The sequence below is a fragment of the Capricornis sumatraensis genome, chromosome 3, assembly GCF_032405125.1.
Source record: "Capricornis sumatraensis isolate serow.1 chromosome 3, serow.2, whole genome shotgun sequence".
In the NCBI taxonomy this organism is placed as follows: Eukaryota; Metazoa; Chordata; class Mammalia; order Artiodactyla; family Bovidae; genus Capricornis; species Capricornis sumatraensis.
Window position 1 is genome coordinate 27,756,191 of NC_091071.1, and position 18,613 is coordinate 27,774,803.

Consider the following 18,613-nt stretch of genomic DNA (forward strand, 5'->3'; position numbering starts at 1 on the left):
TACAACTATGAATGGGACAGCCTCCTTAAGTACCCTCCAGCCACGTCTGCGGCTCAGTTTTTCCATTGGTAAAGCGGGGAGGAAGACGTTACCTATGGCCAAGTGTTTGGGGAAGACAGGATGAGTTCCCAGATGGACGGTACTGGCTCATATCAATGTGAGCTATACTGTGTCTTCTGCACACACCCACATGCACACATGCGTGTCTCTGTGCTCATCTGCGATCACACTTACGGGGTCGTTGATGGTTTCGGAGAACAGGGGCGAGCGGTCGGAGAAGCAGGACAACACGAGCTGGATCAGCACGAGGCTAAAGTAAATGTAGAAGGTGACGTCGCGAAAGACATCAGCTTGGGCATCCTGCACAGGAGGGGAAGGAGGAGAAGGAGAAAAGATCACTTTCTAGAAGCAGCTGCAGGGGCCGGGTTATCTTCCGGGTTATCTCCCCTTCAAGATAACAGAAGACAGGTGTTTACATCATGGTGTGGTCCACCCTGCCTGGTCAGGGCAGCTGACCTGGGGAGGAGCCCCAGGCTTGGGAGTGGATCAGACCTACCTTCAAGGCCTGGCTCAGCTCACACTGGCCATGGCCATGGGGCTTGATCAGCTTACTTAACCTCTCTGTGCCTCAGTTTCCCCACCTACAAACAGATCAGGGGTTCTCAACAGGATGGGCGACTTTGCCTTCCAGTGAACATCTGGCAGTTTCTGGAGACATTTCTGTTCGGGGGTGGGAGGGCTACTGGCATGGCCCCTAAACATCCTGCAAAGCACAGGACAGCCCTCCCCCAAAACAAAAGGAAGACTCGGGCCCCAAACACCAATCCCTGCTGAGGCTGAGACACCCTGCCAGGGTGACTGTGAGATGGCAGTTAAGATTATTCACAAAAAAGACTCAGTCCCCGGCCTAGCACTCTGAAAACACGAACTCAACAAATGGCAGCCGCCATCACTATTAAAGACGGCCTGAAATGTACACCACAGGTGCTCAATAAACGTTTGGTCACTCCTGCTCACTTTGCCTAACGCCAGCTTCCAATTAGCCCGAAGGTGCAGGGAACAGCGGGACAGTCTGAAATGACCCGCTCTTCACAACTCCTAGGAGCAGCAACAAGGGCCACTTCCCAGCTGGAGTGGCACCAACGCAACGTAGGAACCAGTCCCGGGCCCCCCAGGGGCAGTCGCCCTGCAAATACCACTCCGCACACGGCTGCATTCCAGACAAAACACATGGAGAGCCGACCTGCTCGGCTGTCACCACTGACGGAGGCTCAAAGCATGGTGCGCATCTGCATGGTGCGCATCCGCCTGCTGCTCCTGCCCCGACAGAGACACAAATGGGGCTTGGAGGAAAGAAGCTTCTAGAACAAAGGTTGCATCAGGGGGAGGGAAATTCCCAGGGAAGAAGCCAGACCCACATGGTAGCCATTCTCTGGTTCCCAAGGAACTGCATGGTTTCCACACGAGTCAGAAGGAACAGGCATCTCCCGGGCGCTGCCAAAGGAAGACATGGAACGAGGTCACACTTACCTCTTTTAAGGCAGTCATGATTTTGGATCTCAGGATGGCAAGGGCACACAGTAGGGCTATAAGCCAGAAAGTGAGCATGATCCCTGAGGACTGGATTCCCCTCCTTCTCTCGATCTGAATTAAAAAGGTAGCAAGCAGCTGGAAGAGAGAAGCATGCAACAAGAGCTGTCAGTAGAAGGTCAGGTCCCCACGGCCTCCCCAGTCTGGGGCCTGGCAGATACAGGGCCCGGAGGAGGGCTGCCCCCAGGACAGTGGTAGCAGAATGGCCTGGCTTCAGTCCCAGCTCTGCTCTCGCCTCGCTGGGTGACCTTGGGCATGTCACCAAACCTCTCTGAGCCTCTGCTGCCTCATCTGCAAAACGGAGGTGACAACAGTATTCATCTCGAAAGCCATGAGAATTTAACAAGATCCAGGATGGGATGGAAAAGCTGGGGGCGGGGGTGGGTTGGGGGGTGGCACAGGCGGGGAGCTCAGTTTATCACAGAAATCGGCAGATTTCTTAAAGGACCAGAGAGTAAATATCTTAGGATTTGTGGACCATGGAGTTTCTTTCACAACCACTCCAATCTGCACTGTAGCCATGAAACCAGCCTCACATGAGACAGGGAAGAGTAGATATGGTCACCTGCCAATAAAACTTTATTTACAAAAACAGGCTGTGCGCCACCCCGATTTAGAGAAGGAAGTCCAGCCTGATGCAGTGGGCTCGTCTGCCTCGGGCAGCAGTGGTAACCGCTCTCCTTTACTGAGCCTCTCTTTCCTCCGCCTCCTAGGACGCACTCACCTGCACTGACTCAGTGCAACCTGTTTTCCTAGTTTGCAGATTAGGAAACGTATTTAACCTGCTACAGACAGATACATAGTTGTCTTCAGGGAACTTTATTAGAATGACACTGGTGGGGGGTATTCATTTCCTGGTACTCTTGAGCTATGACTTCCATTTTACACCTGACTCAGTGATCCACTCCAGTGTTCTTGCCTGGAGAATCCCAGGGATGGGGGAGCCTGGTTGGCTGCCGTCTATGGGGTCGCACAGAGTCGGACGTGACTGAAGTAACTTAGCAGCAGCAGCAGTGATCAAGGAGAAAGAACAATGAAACCACTTTTCCTTGAAAGAAGGAGATGCCTCCGCCCTTCCGCAGACAGCCCTCTGAAGGCAGACCCCAATGCTGGTCACAGTCATGAACCCGATTCCCAAGGAGCTATGGGCACCCAGGGCACTGCCCCTCAGCCCCTAGCTGCCAGAAACCTGGATGTCTGTCCTCACCTGTCCTCCCCGGTCCTCTCGTTTCCCTCCCTCCCTGCATCTCGCCATCAGCAATGCACCTGGCTCTGCCACCAAGGCCACCCTCAGTTCACCCACCGCTCACTCTGGTCTCAGCCTCCATCCCCCTGGTCCAGGTGCCCCTGGGCCCCTACTGGCCTCCCAGCTTCTACTCCTGCTCACAACCCATTCTCACCATGCTCAGCTCTTAAATAAGCACAGCCTGCCATGCCACACCTTTCCCTTTCGGGTGAGGGGTTTTAACCCAGAGTCCATGAGGCTCTGGATAGAAGCCAGGGGGTCCATGAACTAGGACGAGAAACAATCATAGCTTCGCTTTCCCTCATCAGCACCACCAATGACAACTGAAAGCAACAAAGCGCAATGGCATCAGCAGTGCCCGGGGCTCTGTCACCACTAGAAGTCATACCCGAAAACAAAAAGCGAAAGGCCTCTCCTCCAACTACCATGGACGCTGCGTTGCTGTCTGGAAATTAAGGAGGTATCACACCTGCTGGTGGACCCTGATTTGAGATGCACTAATAAAGAAGCCCATATGTTTTTGCTGTTTACTCTTTTGCACACTATGATTAAAGATAACTGGTTTCCCAGCCCAAATGTCCTGCAACTGAAGAATTCAGCCAGTCTATACAATCAAACACACTGAGCAACTGTGGAAAAAAATAAAATAAAATAAAGGTCTTTGGAACAGCAGAGGCTGAGAAGTCGGACTCCAACTGCTCCAGCTTGCATGGTTCCATGCACATGATTTTCTGGAAAAGGCAAAGTCACAGGGGCAGAAAACACAGTGGGAGTGGGGGAGTGGGGGAGGGCAGGGGCAGCAAGAGGGAGCTTTCGGGGGCTATGAATTGTTGTGTTGCCGTGAATCTCTATTGTGTGCATGGTGCTTACCTGACAGTATCGGTTTATCAAAACTCATCAACTGCTCAAGGAAAAGAGTGAATTTTAACCCTATGCAAAATAAACCTCAAGTAAAAACATAAACGGACCTCATTAAGATCTTCATACATATACATATGTGTGTATGACTGGTTTCCTCCACAAGCCTATGTGTTTTATGATTTTAAGAACATTATTCTGAGACCAGACTGGCAAAGAAGAAAGGGGTGTGTGGCACAGAAAAGGTCTGGAACCCAACTCTGGGACTGAAAAACAAGACAAAACCCGCTCACCCTGAAGCTCAAGGTCCTTCAGAGTCGGGCCCCTGCCCTTCCAGCTCCCCTGCGCCCCTCCTCGCTGCCTCTGCCCCAGCCACACAGGCCAACTCTCCATCTCCCCCGCTCTGACCCCAGGACATTTGCACGTGCTGGTCTCTCCACTGGATCCTCCCTATCTCTAGCCCCTTCAGCTTTGACATCCCGCTCATTCTTTACGCCTTAGTTCCATCATCCTTTCCTCCCTCCTCCCAACAAGACCAAACCAAATTCACCCAAGACAGCTATATTTCTACTGTAAGATCTCATTTCCAAATGGCAGCCACTACTTACCATGGTGATGCCCAAGAGGGTTGGGCTGACCAGGAACACTGGGGCCAGGAGCTTGCCCATACTTCTTTCCCAGAAAGAGTAGAAGAGGTCTGCCCAGCAGACGATCCATAGCAAAAATCCCAAGGCCTGGAAGAGAAATGCATGCACGTCTTACAGTGGACAGCCCTGGAACTGCTCCCAGCGCCCCTGCAAGAAGCTCAGCCTCGGAGGAACCAGCTACCCCCTAAACCGTCACCTGTGGTCTTCAGACACAGCACACATCCTCTGGGATCCAGCCCAGTCCTAGGCAGGGTGAGCCAGTGTCCATGCTGCCCCATGCGGTCTGTGTCTCCTCTGCACCCCCGCCATGACTCTGTCACTATTCTCCCCAGCACCTGAAGACTCCAGTCTCCGACTTATCGACATCCATGGCCTACAGGGGGGCCCTCACACGATGGCCATTCATCCAACAATATTAAGCCAACCAAAATTTACTGGGGGCCTACTATGGGCCACAGACGTGAAGGATAGAATGATGAATAAAACAGACCGAAGTCACTGCTTTCACGGAGCTGTGATTCCAGTGGATGGAAAAGGCAAGAGACAAACCGAAAAATACACAGTGTAACGCTAGAAATACACACTATAACGCCATTCAGGTATGACCTAAATCAAATCCCTTATGATTATACAGTGGAAGTGAGAAGTAGATTTAAGGGCCTAGATCTGATAGATAGAGTGGTGATGAACTATGGAATGAGGTTCGTGACACTGTACAGGAGACGGGGATCAAGACCATCCCCATGGAAAAGAAATGCAAAAAAGAAAAATGGCTGTCTGGGGAGGCCTTACAAATAGCTGTGAAAAGAGAGGCGAAAACCAAAGGAGAAAAGGAAAGATATAAGCATCTGAATGCAGAGTTCCCAAGAATAGCAAGAAGAGATAAGAAAGCCGTCCTCAGTGATCAATGCAAAGAAATAGAGGAAAACAACAGAATGGGAAAGACTAGAGATCTCTTCAAGAAAATTCGAGATACCAAGGGAACATTTCATGCAACAATGGACTTGATAAAGGAGAGAAATGGTCTGGACCTAACAGAAGCAGAAGATATTAAGAAGAGGTGGCAAGAATACACAGAAGAACTGTACAAAAAAGATCTTCATGACCAAGATAATGACAATGGTGTGATCACTCACCTAGAGCCAGACATCCTGGAATGTGAAGTCAAGTGGGCCTTAGAAAGCATCACTACAAACAAAGCTAGTGGAGGTGACAGAATTCCAGTTGAGCGATTTCAAATCCTGAAAGATGATGCTGTAAAAGTGCTGCACTCAATATGCCAGCAAATTTGGAAAACTCAGCAGTGGCCACAGGACTGGAAAAGGGCAGTTTTCATTCCAATCCCAAAGAAATGCAATGCCAAAGAATGCTCAAACTACAGCGCAATTGCACTCATCTCACATGCTAGTAAAGCAATGCTCAAAATTCTCCAAGACAGGCTTCAGCAATACATGAACCGTGAACTTCCTCATGTTCAAGCTGGTTTTAGAAAAGGCAGAGGAACCAGAGATCAAATTGCCAACATTCGCTGGATCTTGGAAAAAGCAAGAGAGTTCCAGAAAAACATCTATTTCTGCTTTATTGACTATCCCAAAGCCTTTGACTGTGTGGATCACAAGAAACTGTGGAAAATTCTGAGAGAGATGAGAATACCAGATCACCTGACCTGCCTCTTGAGAAACCTATATGCAGGTCAGGAAGCAACAGTTAGAACTGGACATGGAACAACAGACTGGTTTCAAATAGGAAAAGGAGTACGTCAAGGCTGTATATTGTCACCCTGCTTATTGAACTTCTATGCAGAGTACATCATGAGAAACGCTGGACTGGAAGAAATACAAGCTGGAATCAAGACTGCTGGGAGAAATATCAATAACCTCAGATATGCAGATGACCCCACCCTTATGGCAGAAAGTGAAGAGGAACTCAAAAAGCCTTTTGATGAAAGTGAAAGTGGAGAGTGAAAAAGTTGGCTTAAAGCTCAACATTCAGAAAACGAAGATCATGGCATCTGGTCCCATCACTTCATGGGAAATAGATGGGGAAACAGTGGAAACAGTGTCAGACTTTATTTTGGGGGGCTCCAAAATCACTGCTGATGGTGACTGCAGCCATGAAATTAAAAGATGCTTACTCCTTGGAAGAAAAGTTATGACCAACCTAGATAGCATATTGAAAAGCAGAGACATTACTTTGCCGACTAAGGTTCGTCTAGTCAAGACTATGGGTTTTCCTATGGTCATGTATGGATGTGAGAGTTGGACTGTGAAGAAGGGTGAGTGCCGAAGAACTGATGCTTTTGAACTGTGGTGATGCAGAAGACTCTTGAGAGTCCCTTGGACTGCAAGGAGATCCAACCAGTCCATTCTGAAGGAGATCAGCCCTGGGATTTCTTTGGAAGGAATGATGCTAAAGCTGAAACTCCAGTACTTTGGCCACCTCATGCGAAGAGTTGACTCATTGGAAAAGACTCTGATGCTGGGAGGGATTGGGGGCAGGAGGAGAAGGGGACGACCCAGGATGAGATGGCTGGATGGCATCAGTGACTCGATGGATGCGAGTCTAAGTGAACTTCGGGATTTGGTGATGGACAGGGAGGCCTGGCGTGCTGCAATTCATGGGGTCGCAAAGAGTCAGACACGACTGAGAGACTGAACTGAACTGAACGCTAGAAAGGAATGAGTGCATGAAAAGTGAGAATGTTAGTCGCTCAGTGGCGCCTGACTCTTTATGAAACCATGGACTGTAGCCGCCCACCCCCAGGTTCCTCTGTATATGGAATTCTCCAGACAAGAATATTGGAGTGGGTAGCCACACCTTTCTCCAGGGGATCTTTCCAATCCAGGGATGGAACCTGGGTCTCCTGCCTTGCAGGCAGATTCTTTACCGTCTGAGCCATCAGGAAGAAGAAATAAAACAGATAAGATAGGGTGGTCAGAGAAGGCCTCTCCCATCAGGTGACATCTGGTGAAGAGCCAACAGTGACTACTTGAGGGAGAGAACAATTTGGGCAGAGGATACAGCAAGTGCAAAGGTCCTGAGGCAGAAATGTGTTCAGCAGGTTCATGCCTGCTGTGACCTGACCCATGGGTGTGACAGGAGGTGACTTAAGAGGAGCCTGGAGCCAGATCAAGCTGGGCCACTGAGCGGACGTCCAGGTTTTACTCCCTACGATGAGAAGTTACTAGAGTGTTTTTCAGCGAGGCACAGACAAAATCTTACAGTTTTTAAAAATATATTTTTATTTCTTTGGCTGTGCTTGGCCTTAGTTGTGGCATGCGGGATCTAGTTCCCCCAAGGGATTGAGCTCAGGGCCCCCTGCCCTGGGAGCATGGAGTCTTAGCCACTGGACCACCAGGGAAGTCCTCTGATTTACATGTTAAAGGGAGATGTTGCTCTCCATGAAAAGTACAAAGTGCTGCTAGAGGTCTAAGAGGAAGACACCAGATCCAGCTGAAGACAGGGGAGCAGACAGCATGGGGAGATGGGCTTGGAATGTGGTCTGAGCAATGGTATCACAAGCAAGGGGACAGCTTCGGTAAAATCATTCAAGTTTACCTATTTGCCAAGGGCTTATGGAAATCAATCCTGGGAAATGGGGCTTTAATAAAGGACCGAGACACATGGTAAGAGGAGAAAGTGGAACGCACACACACACATACACACACATATACAAGATATATACATGCCCTTCACGTGTCTCCCCCAGAAAGCTCATTCTTACAAGGGGCATACGAGCACCTGTATAGTGGAGAAACAGACTCGCTGACCAGATGACCAGAATTAAGCCCATCAATGAGGGGCAGATGGACACCACGTGGCCTTAGATATAACCCAGAGAAGGACCCCGTGGCCCTTTTGTAGTTCTCCAGCCAGACAGGCATTACTGAATCAAACCGTGAGAAAACATGGTCCCAAGAGCCCAAGTTGAGGAACTGACTCTAAACTAACTGGCCCATGTTCTCCAAATATGCCAGCATCATAAAAAAAAAACAAAAACGGTGAAAAGGTCTTCCAAAGTAATAGAAAAATAAAGAAACAGTGTGGCCAAGAGCAATGCCTGACCCTGAATTGAGGGGGAGGAGGAGGGGATGCCAGAAAGGACAGAATTGGGACAAGCGACAAAAGGGGAATATACATAGTGGTTTTTACTTTTTCTGTTAAAGTATTGCATCCATGTTGAATTTCCTACATTTAATTGTGCTGTTGTTACATAACAGAATATCCTTGCTTTGAGAAAAGATACACTGAAGAAGGGACAAAGAGGCATGGTGGATGCTAGCTTTTCTCAAATAATTCAGAAAAAAATAAATACTGTGTGTATATGGAGAGAGCAAAAGAGAGTAAGAAGATGTTAAAATGTTAAATGTGGCAAATGTTAAAAATCGGTGACTATAAATAATGGGTATTCAGGGCTGAGGGAGTACTTAATATCATCCTTGCAACTTTTCTGCAGTTTGAAACTATTTCAATATAAAAAAAAAATTTTTTTTTTAATTAAAAAGACATCCTTGAGTCAGGGAAGAAGACCTCCATATGATCTTGTGAGACAGATTCTATCACCCCCACTGTAATCATGGGAAAACAGGCTCAGGGAAGTTAAGAAATTTGCTCAAGGAAAAAAAAAGTCTTAAAAAAAAATTTCTTCCCATTTCTTTAATTTTGTATCTGTATGAGATGGTGCATGTTCACTAAATTTACTGCGATAATCATTTCATGATCTATATAAGTCAAATCATTGTGCTGTACACTTAATACAGTGTTGTTTGTCAATTATATCTCAATAAAACTGGAAGGAAGAAACAAATTTGCTCAAGGTCCTATAGCTAATAAGTGGCAACGCCAACACCTGAACCCACATCTGAATTCAGAGCCCCAGGCTTTATTCACCACGTTATTATTCTGTGTCCTAGTAAAAGGCAGCTCAGGGTCAATTAAGCAGAAGGACCATGTCAGTTTTCACAAGCAGTCTCCCCTGCCCCAGCACACACTCCACCCCCCAATACGCACATCACAGTAAAATCCCATGAGACTCACAGTCTTGGCTTTGTTGAGATGCGTCATCTGAATGTAGCCCCGGTCATGGTGGGAGAGATAGAGGAAGTAGAAGGGGAAGCAGACCCAGAGGTAAGAGCAAGGCACCCACACGAGGACGGTGTTCTGAAAGCACTTGGTGAAGTCGGGGTTGCTGGTGTTCCACGTGACATTCCACTCCTGCGGACACAAACAACAGGCACAGGTAAACAGGACGCCCCCAAGGGTATGGACCAGGGGCCTGCACAGAGTTCAAAGCTACCTGCTGTGGGGTTTAAGAACTATAATGCCCTCCCAGGCAGAACAGGCAACCTGGAATGATCAGTAGCCAGAAAGACTTCAAACAAAGAATGACAAATGAAGGTTATGTCTCACCTTACCTCACAAATAAGTTCCTGAGACAACAATGGGCAGGTTCCATTATTGTACAAAAGATGGAGACTGCCACTTAAAGGACTCCTAAAGGGTATTCTCCTGTAAATCGAGTCATCCTTTAATCACATAGATCATGCCTACTTTACAATCCTGTGAATTAAGAGCTTTCTAATATTCTTCTTCTTTGCCATCCCTATGATCCCCATATCACTGTATCAATGCATCAGTGATCACATGACAGTGATCACATCATGATCACTTTCATCAGCACCATCAGCATCACTATAGCAGTCATCATCAGCACCACCATCTTTATCACTGGCATCAGCATCACCATCAGCACCACCATCTTTGTCACTGGCATCAGCATCGCCATCAGCACCACCATCGCCATCATCCACCATCATCAGCACCACCATCTCTCTCACTGGCATCAGCACTGTCATCAGCAGCATGACCACCAACAGCACCACCACCATAGATAATACCCAAATTGCAGTTCTGTGTTCTAGGCCCTATTCTAAGTTCTTTGTATGTATTATCTCCTTTAATTCTATAATTACTTTATCATTTCTTTCTTAGAAGGGAAAACTACAGTGCAGAGAGGTTCAGTGATTTCCCAGTATCCCACAGTACCTATCCTGTTATTTGGTAAGACCTGGAGCCTGACTCAGACTCAGGCAATTCGATTCTGGAGTTCCTGCGTTTAACCACAAAGCTATCCAGGCTGAGAAACAAATCTGCTTTATCTTTTTAAGAAGCCACCTGTATTTCATAACAGACGACGCCAAATAGGTAAAAATATAAACACATACATAAATAGAGAAGGTATATCTGCCCAAGAAAAAAACTTCAACCAGCCTTCAGACTTCTGCAATGGAAATTTTAATTCAAGCCCTGATCTGACCACTGAACTGTTATATGACTTCGGGGAAAGGTATTACCCTAACCAGGGGTTTCAATTTCCTATCTCTACCATAATTAGGCAGGATAAAATTAGAGGTCTGAAACAGGTGACTCCACAGAGATGATCTGCAGTTATTGTTGGTACTTTAAACATGCCTTTTAAAACAAAATCTCAGTTTAGCTGCCAACACTTAAAAATGAGGAAATTTCATATAAAAATTGGATTCCCAGTGTCTCTTTAAAAAATAAAAAACCAGAAAGTCTGGCAGCACTGGGCCCAGATTCCCGCTTCGCAACCATTGGGAGGAACTAGGGACGAGCCAGTCTTTGGGTAAGGTTCATGCGGTCCAGTGGCCAGTCCCCGTGCAGCCCCCTCCCCACAGCACTGTCTCCCCACCGCTGGATGTGTGCTCTCCAGACACCTCTGATTCCAACAGCCTTCCCAGAATCAGATTAAGAGAGACCACCAAGGAACTCCAAGGAACCTGGATTCTTAAAACTCCATGCAAGCTTTAAAGCCACATCAAAGAACATTACAGAATAGAAAGTAATGGGAACAAGCAGACGATCTTACATTTGATGATCAATCAAAATCTATGTTCTGAGCTTTATAAAAGAGACCTAGATGTGTACCAGTGCAAGCATACCTAATGCTACTAAGATGTACACTTAAAACTGGTCGCTCATTCATGTCCAACTCTTTGCAACCCCATGGACTGCAGCACACTAGGCTTCCCTGTCCTTCACTATCTCTCAGAGTTTGCTCAAACTCACGTCCACTGAGTCAATGATGCCATCCAACCAGCTCATCCTCTGCCGCTCCCTTCTCTTCCTGCCCTCAATCTTTCCCAGCATCAGGGTCTTTTCCAATGAATAGGCTCTTTCCATCAGGGGGTCAAAATATTGGAGCTTCAGCTTTAGCATCAGTCCTTCCAATGAATATTCAGGGTTGATTTCCTTTGGGATTGATTGGTTTGATCTCCCTGCTGTCCCAGGGACTCTCAAGCATTTTCTCCAGCACCACAATTCAAAAGCATCAATTCTTCAGCATTCAGCCTTCTTGATGGTCCAACTCTCACATCCATACATGACAACTGGAAAAACCACAGCTTTGACTATACCGACCTTTGTCAGAAAAGTGATGTTTTTCCTTTTTAATACACTATCTAGGTATAAAAATGGTTAAGATAGTTAAAAAAAAAAAAAAGGAAGCAGAAAAAGAAAAGAATTGACTTTAAAAACAGAGAGAGAAAGATCTAGTATTAAGTAAGTACCCAAACTGGTTCTTCAGAGGTGTAATTATTCTATGATATAAATGGTCATTTTTCCAGAACCAAGCAAAAGGAATTATTGAAAAATAAACTTTAAAAGGTCAACACAGACAAAGGAATTTAGCTAGGAAACTTCTAGACACAAAGAAGCCCTAAAAAGGACAAAGTTCATGCCTCTGTAGACTTGGGCACTTGGAAGACAGCCTTGGAAATAATTTATCTGATCATGGAGAGGAGTAGTTTATATCAAAGACTAATTATTTTAATTGATTTCACACCTAAAATTCTTAAGATGATGGTGAAAAGGGGGATTTAACTGTTGGTGGTTATTATATACGAAGCAGATTCTGGCCAGAAAAAACTCATTCCAAAGGAATTTGCCTTTGTACTAAGAAAACAATACCAAGACTTAATAGAGTCATGTATATAACTTCCCTACTAGGAAGGGCTTCCCTTGTGGCTCAGCTGGTAAAGAATCCGCCTGCAATGTGGGAGACCTGGGTTCAATCCCTGGGTTGGGAAGATACCCTGAAGAAGGGAAAGGCTACCCAGTCCAGTATTCTGGCCTGAAGAATTCCATGACTAAGTCCATGGGGTCACAAAGAGTCGGACACAACTGAGCGACTTTCACTTCACTTCTCTATTATATAAGAAGCTTGGTTCGTATTTGAGACATTTCAATCACCTGATCCTTGCCCCAATTACTCCTTGACTGGACTGCTGCAGTAGCTTGCTAGCCACACCCTGCTTCCAGACCCTCTGGGCCTCACCTAGTCCTCCCCACCACAGCCAAATAAATTTTCTATCTTATACATCTATACATGCATCCACAGATACAATTATCCACTCATCTGTGAACCCTTCCATCCACCCACCCACCCACCCATCCAGGCACCAAGTCATTCATCCATCTACCTATCTATCCACCCACCCACCTCCTCTACCCATGGACCCATCCAATGATCCACCCACCCACCTACCCACCCACTGATTCATGCATCCATCCACCCACCTGTCCACTCAGGCATTCATCCATCTGTTTCTTCTACAATTTTTCCCGCCCCATTTCCCAATGTGTCCACTTGGCCTCTCTTCATATTAATTTACTTTTAATAGGTAACACATTTCTGTGCTAAACTTTCCCCAACTACCCAAAATGGTACACTGTGAAAAATGAGTCTTGCTCCCTGAACTCAAAGCGCTCCCTTCCTACCCCACAGGCAAAACTCCTATATTCCTAACAATATATTGTTATTCTTCCAAATACAGTTTATCTACTTTGTTCCCCCCGAAGGTGCCATAATACATACCTGTTTGGCACCTCACTTTTTTCCCCTTAATATTAGAAACTGATCTCTGTCAGTGCCAGAGATTTGCTTTATTTTTACTAGTTTAACTTCCTTTCTTTTGAACGAAGGGTAGAAGTGGCAAGCTACCTCCCACTCCTGGTCCCCAAATGGTCCCTCTCTCTAGAGGCGACACCATCCGTTTCTTCTATATCCTTCCAGGAAACATTTTATGCATCTATAACAAAAATAAATACATATCTTCTGTAATCAGATGGAGAGAAACATACTCCACACCCTGTTCTGTACCATCCTTTCATCTCTGAAGAACAGATCTGAGAGATTATTCTACTCTGTGCCCATTTCCTCCTCCTTTGCTCCAGCTGTTTTGTATGGATGGGCTTGACCTTATATAATCAGCTAATGGGGCACTAAGCTGCTCTCACAATGAAGCAGTGAATAAATCCAGGAAGTGCCTCATTTCACGCAAAGCAAGCATATTTGTAAGATAACTTTCTAGACGTGGACCTGCTGGACTAAAGAGTGTATGCATTTAAAATTTAAACGGTCGCTGAATCCAATGGGTACCATCAGTTTATTCTGCACCACACAAAGTACCACGGTCATTGCTTCCCAAACTACAGTATATTATAAGCTTTTGATCTCTGCCAATCTGATAATGGAAAATATCTCCCTGTAGCTTAACTTCCTTCCTTCTTAATGATGAATGAAACTGAAGATTTTGCCACTTTGTGTGTTTAAGAGCAGTCAGTTTCTTCTCTTAAGAGGAAAAACCATAGGCTTAAATACCTATGTGTTATTAAATGGGACCGATCTGAACACCCATCTCACCCTAGGTAAACAACCTCCAATAGCTTCCGGTCACCTTTCAGAGCCAATCCTTGCCTGCTTCATGAGGCCTTCCACGTCCACATTCAAGCTCCATCTGTTTCTTCTACGATTTCTCCCGCCCCATTTTCCAGTGTGTTAACTGGGCTATTCATTCAAAGGAGCATTTATCAAGCCTGTGTCAGGCACTGTTCAAGGAACTAGAGATTTAGGAAGGCCTGTGGTCCCCGCCTTTAATGCATTCCCCAATTGCTGATCCAATGATTGGTGCTTTGGGATATGTCTTGCTAGATGCTCTTCCTGCCTTTCCATAGTAACAAACTCCCACTCATCCTTAAAAATCCAACTCAGAGACACCTCCTTTCAGAAGCCTTTCTCCTGGGCTTTCCTGGGGGCTCAGAGGTAAAGAATCCACCTAAAATACAGGAAACACAGGTTCGACCCCTGATCCAGGAAGATCACACAGGCTGTGATGTAACTAATGCCCGGGCACCACAACTGCTGAGCCCGAGCTCTAGAGCCCGGGAGCCGCAACTCCTGCAGCCCGCTGGCCTAGAGCCCGTGGCTCTGCAACAAGAGAAGCCACCGCACTGAGAAGTCCATGCCCCGCAACGAGAGAGCGGCCCCTGCTCACTGCAACTGGAGAAAAGCAGCAACAAAGACCCAGCATAGCCAAAATAAAGAAACAAAATTATTTAAAAAAAAAAAAAAAAAAAAGCCTCACCCCCCAGACTATGAGAACAGCCCCCCCACCCCCACCCCCGCCCGCCCCACTGCAATGATGACTTACTTGTCCATCAGTACCTCTGTCCTGCCAGGACTTCTGACTCTTCTCCTCCTCACCCAGCAGGGACCCAGAGGTTACTGAGTAAACAAATGACCCAAACCAGGCCTCCCGTCCTCAGCATTATTTGCTACTTTGTTTTCGAGGAAACAATCCATCCAGGTAGAACCTGACTGTGATCCTGGCTTTATGGTCGGATGGATGTGGATTAAAAGGCGCTGACCTCACTTGCACCTGGGCGGGTTACTTAACGACTCCAAGCCTCCATCTCCTTACCAGTGTGGCCAGGGAAACATGCAGGCCTGGAAGAACTATCAAATGGGACTGTGCTTTGCACCAGCTGGTATGGTCTAGAGGTAGTAAGTGGTGGCTATTAGCTGCAGACCAATAATTAATAATAATCACCACCGCTGCCCTCAGCGCTGCCTAGCATTAGGAAGCTTCAAGGACAAAGAAAAGTTCAAGTTCAGAAGTGAGCAAGCGGAAACTCGGGAGCACCCAAGGACACAGAACTCCGGGGAAGGAGAGGTCGGAGAAACGCTTAGCCAACGAAGGGGTTTGGGTTTATTCTTCAGAAGGCAGCTTCCTCCCCAGAGCCAGATGGCCAGCCCTGATGGAGAGGGCAGAGGAGGAAGGAGGCGGGTCTTGAGAAAAGGAAATCTGACTGTGACCTTGAACTTGCACCACCTCCACGGCCACGACCACCCACCAATATGGCCCTGACCACAACTGTCACAGCAGTGATGTAACAAGGTCAGGGGCCCCTGGTGTGTTCCTCACTGGCCAGGTCTCTGATGAATCCTTTGTCCAAAGGGGGCTTCCCTTGTGGCTCAGTGGTGAAGAATCTGCCTCCCAATGCAGGAGGCCAGGGTTCAATCCCTGGGTGGGGAAGATCCCCTGGAGAAGGAAATGGCAACTCACTCCAGCATTCCTGCCTGGGAAATCCCATGGACAGAGGAGCCTAGAGGGCTACAGCCCATGGGGTCAAAAAAGAGTCGGACAAGATTTAGTGACTAAACAACAACTGTCAAAGGGAACTGATCCCTGCCCCCATGCCCTTGATAACTCCTGGAGACAGGCAGCGGGGTCCCCTCGACTGAGGGCTTCCAGGGGAAACAGGGAATGCTGAGGGCCATTAAAAGGCTTAAGGAAGGAGGATTCATGGAGACTACCAGCTACTTGCTGTCCCCAATCCCAGTGATGACAGCTAACCCTGGTCTTCCTCCCTAGGGTCTCTGCCTCCTCACACAGGGAGTTCCAGAAATCAAGCTGGTTGGAACACTGCCCCGATTCTGCTGAGCTTCCATCAGTTCAGTTCAGTCCAGTCGCTCAGTTGGGTCCGACTCTTTGTGACCCCATGGACTGCAGCACGCCAGTCTTCCCTGTACATCATCAATTCCCAAAGCTTGCTCAAACTCATGGCCATAGAGTCGGTGATGTCATCCAACCATCTAATCTTCTCTCATCCCCTTCTCCTCTAGCCTTCAATCTCTCCCAGCATCAGGGTCTTTTCCAATGAGTCAGTTCTTCACATCAGGTGGCCAAAGGATTGGAGTTTCCACTTCAACATCAGTCCTTCCAATGGACACCCAGGACTGATCTCCGTTAGGATGGACTGGTTGGATCTCCTTGCAGTCCAAGGGACTCTCAAGAGTCTTCTCCAACACCACAGTTCAAAAGCATCAATTCTTCAGTTCAGTTCAGTTCAGTCACTCAGTCGTGTCCGACTCTTTGTGACCCCATGAATCACAGCACGCCAGGCCTCCCTGTCCATCACCAACTCCCGAAGTTCACTCAGACTCGCATCCATCGAGTCACTGATGCCACCCACCCATCTCATCCTGGGTCGTCCCCTTCTCCTCCTGCCCCCAATCTCTCCCAGCATCAGAGTCTTTTCCAATGAATCAACTCTTCACATGAGGTGGCCAAAGTACTGGAGTTTCAGCTTTAGTATCATTCCTTCCAAAGAAATCCCAGGGCTGATCTCCTTTAGAATGGACTGGTTGGATCTCCTTGCAGTCCAAGGGACTCTAAAGAGTCTTCTCCAACACCACAGCTCAAACGCATCAATTCTTCGGCGCTCAGCCTTCTTCACAGTCCAACTTTCACATCCATACATGACTACTGGAAAAACCATAGCCTTGACTAGACGAACCCTAGTTGGCAAAGTAATGTCTCTGCTTTTCAATATACTATCTAGGTTGGTCATAACTTTTCTTCCAAAGAGTAAGTGTTTTTTAATTTCACAGCTGCAGTCACCATCTGCAGTGATTTTGGAGCCCCCAAAACTAAAGTCTGACACTGTTTCTACTGTTTCCCCATCTATTTCCCATGAAGTGATGGGACCAGATGCCATGATCTTTGTTTTCTGAATGTTGAGCTTTAAACCAACTTTTTCACTCTCCTCTTTCACTTTCATCAAGAGGGTTTTTCACTCCTCTTCACTTTCTGCCATAAGGTCAGGGGCAGCGGCCTAGAGTGCCAGGCTGCGACGGTACAGGAATGGCCGAGAGGAGCTACCCTGTGTCCGAGGTCAGTGGCGGCGGCCGGGAGGAGTTACCCCGCATCTGAGGTCAGGGGTGGCAGCCGGGAGGAGACACCCCGCGTCCGAGGTCAGGGGTGGCAGCCGAGAGGAGCTATCCCGCGTCCGAGGTCAGTGGCGGCCAGGAGGAGCTACCCCGTGTCCGAGGTCAGTGGCGGCCAGGAGAAGCCACCTCGCGCCTGAGGCCAGGGGCGGTGACCTTGAGGAGCCACCCTGAGCCCGAGGCCAGGGGCGGCAGCTGGGAGGAGCCACCCACGCCGGAGGTCAGGGCCGGTGGCCGGGAGGAGCAACCCGAGGAGTGGTGGCTGCGCAGGCACAGGAGGGCCTAGAGGAGCTATCCCACGTTGAAGTTCAAGAACAGTGGCGGTAAGGAGACACCCCTCGTCCAAGGTAAGGAACAGCAGCTGTGCTTTGCTGGAGCAGCCGTGAAGAGATACCCCATGCCAAGGTAAGAGAAACCCAAGTAAGATCAATTCTTTAGCACTTAGCTTTCTTCATAGTCCAACTCTCACATCCATATATGACTACTGGAAAAGCCATAGCTTTGACTAGACGGACCTTTGTTGGCAAAGTAATGTCTCTGCTTTTTAATATGCTGTCTAAGTTGGTCACAGCTTTTCTTCCAAGGAGCAAGCATCTTTTAACTTCATGGCTGCAGTCACTATCTGCAGTGATTTTGGAGCCCCAAAACAAAGTCTGTCACTGTCTCCATTGTTTCCCCATCTATTGGCTATGAAGTGATGGGACTGGATGCCATGATCTTAGTTTTCTGAATGTTGAGTTTTTAGCCAGCTTTTTAACTCTCCTCTTTGACTTTCAACAAGAGGCTCTTTAGTTCTTCGCTTTCTGCCATAAGGGTGGTGTCATCTGTGTGTCTGAGGTTATTGATATTTCTCCCAGCAATTTCGATTCCAGCTTGTGCTTCATCCAGTCCAGCATTTCTCATGCAATAATATACTCTGCATATAAGTTAAATAAGCAGGGTGACAATATACAGCCTTGACATACTCCTTCCCCAACTTGGAACCAGTCTGTTGTTCCATGTCCGGTTCTAACTGTTGCTTCTTGACCTGCATACAGATTTCTCAGGAAGCAGGTAAGGTGGTCTGGTATGTCCATCTCTTTTAGAATTTTCCACAGTTTGTTGTGATCCACACCGTCAAAGGCTTTGGCAGAGTCAATAAAGCAAAAGTAAATGCTTTTCTGGAACGCTCATGTTTTTCTG

At 47.4% G+C, this 18,613-nt stretch overlaps 1 protein-coding gene across 1 annotated transcript in view; it reads right to left on the reverse strand.

Moving 5' to 3' along the window:
* Positions 1-10,229, reverse strand: part of ABCC1 (ATP binding cassette subfamily C member 1 (ABCC1 blood group)) — a 107,168-nt gene extending 96,939 nt beyond the window's left edge. Inside the window, exons 1-5 of the mRNA XM_068968395.1 lie at positions 9,990-10,229; positions 9,379-9,555; positions 4,303-4,428; positions 1,531-1,668; positions 235-360 (exon numbers count right to left, since the gene is read on the reverse strand). Coding sequence (XP_068824496.1) covers positions 235-360; positions 1,531-1,668; positions 4,303-4,428; positions 9,379-9,555; positions 9,990-10,229 — 807 coding nt within the window. The remainder of the gene's footprint in view (positions 1-234; positions 361-1,530; positions 1,669-4,302; positions 4,429-9,378; positions 9,556-9,989) is intronic.
* Positions 10,230-18,613: the final 8,384 nt, after the last annotated feature.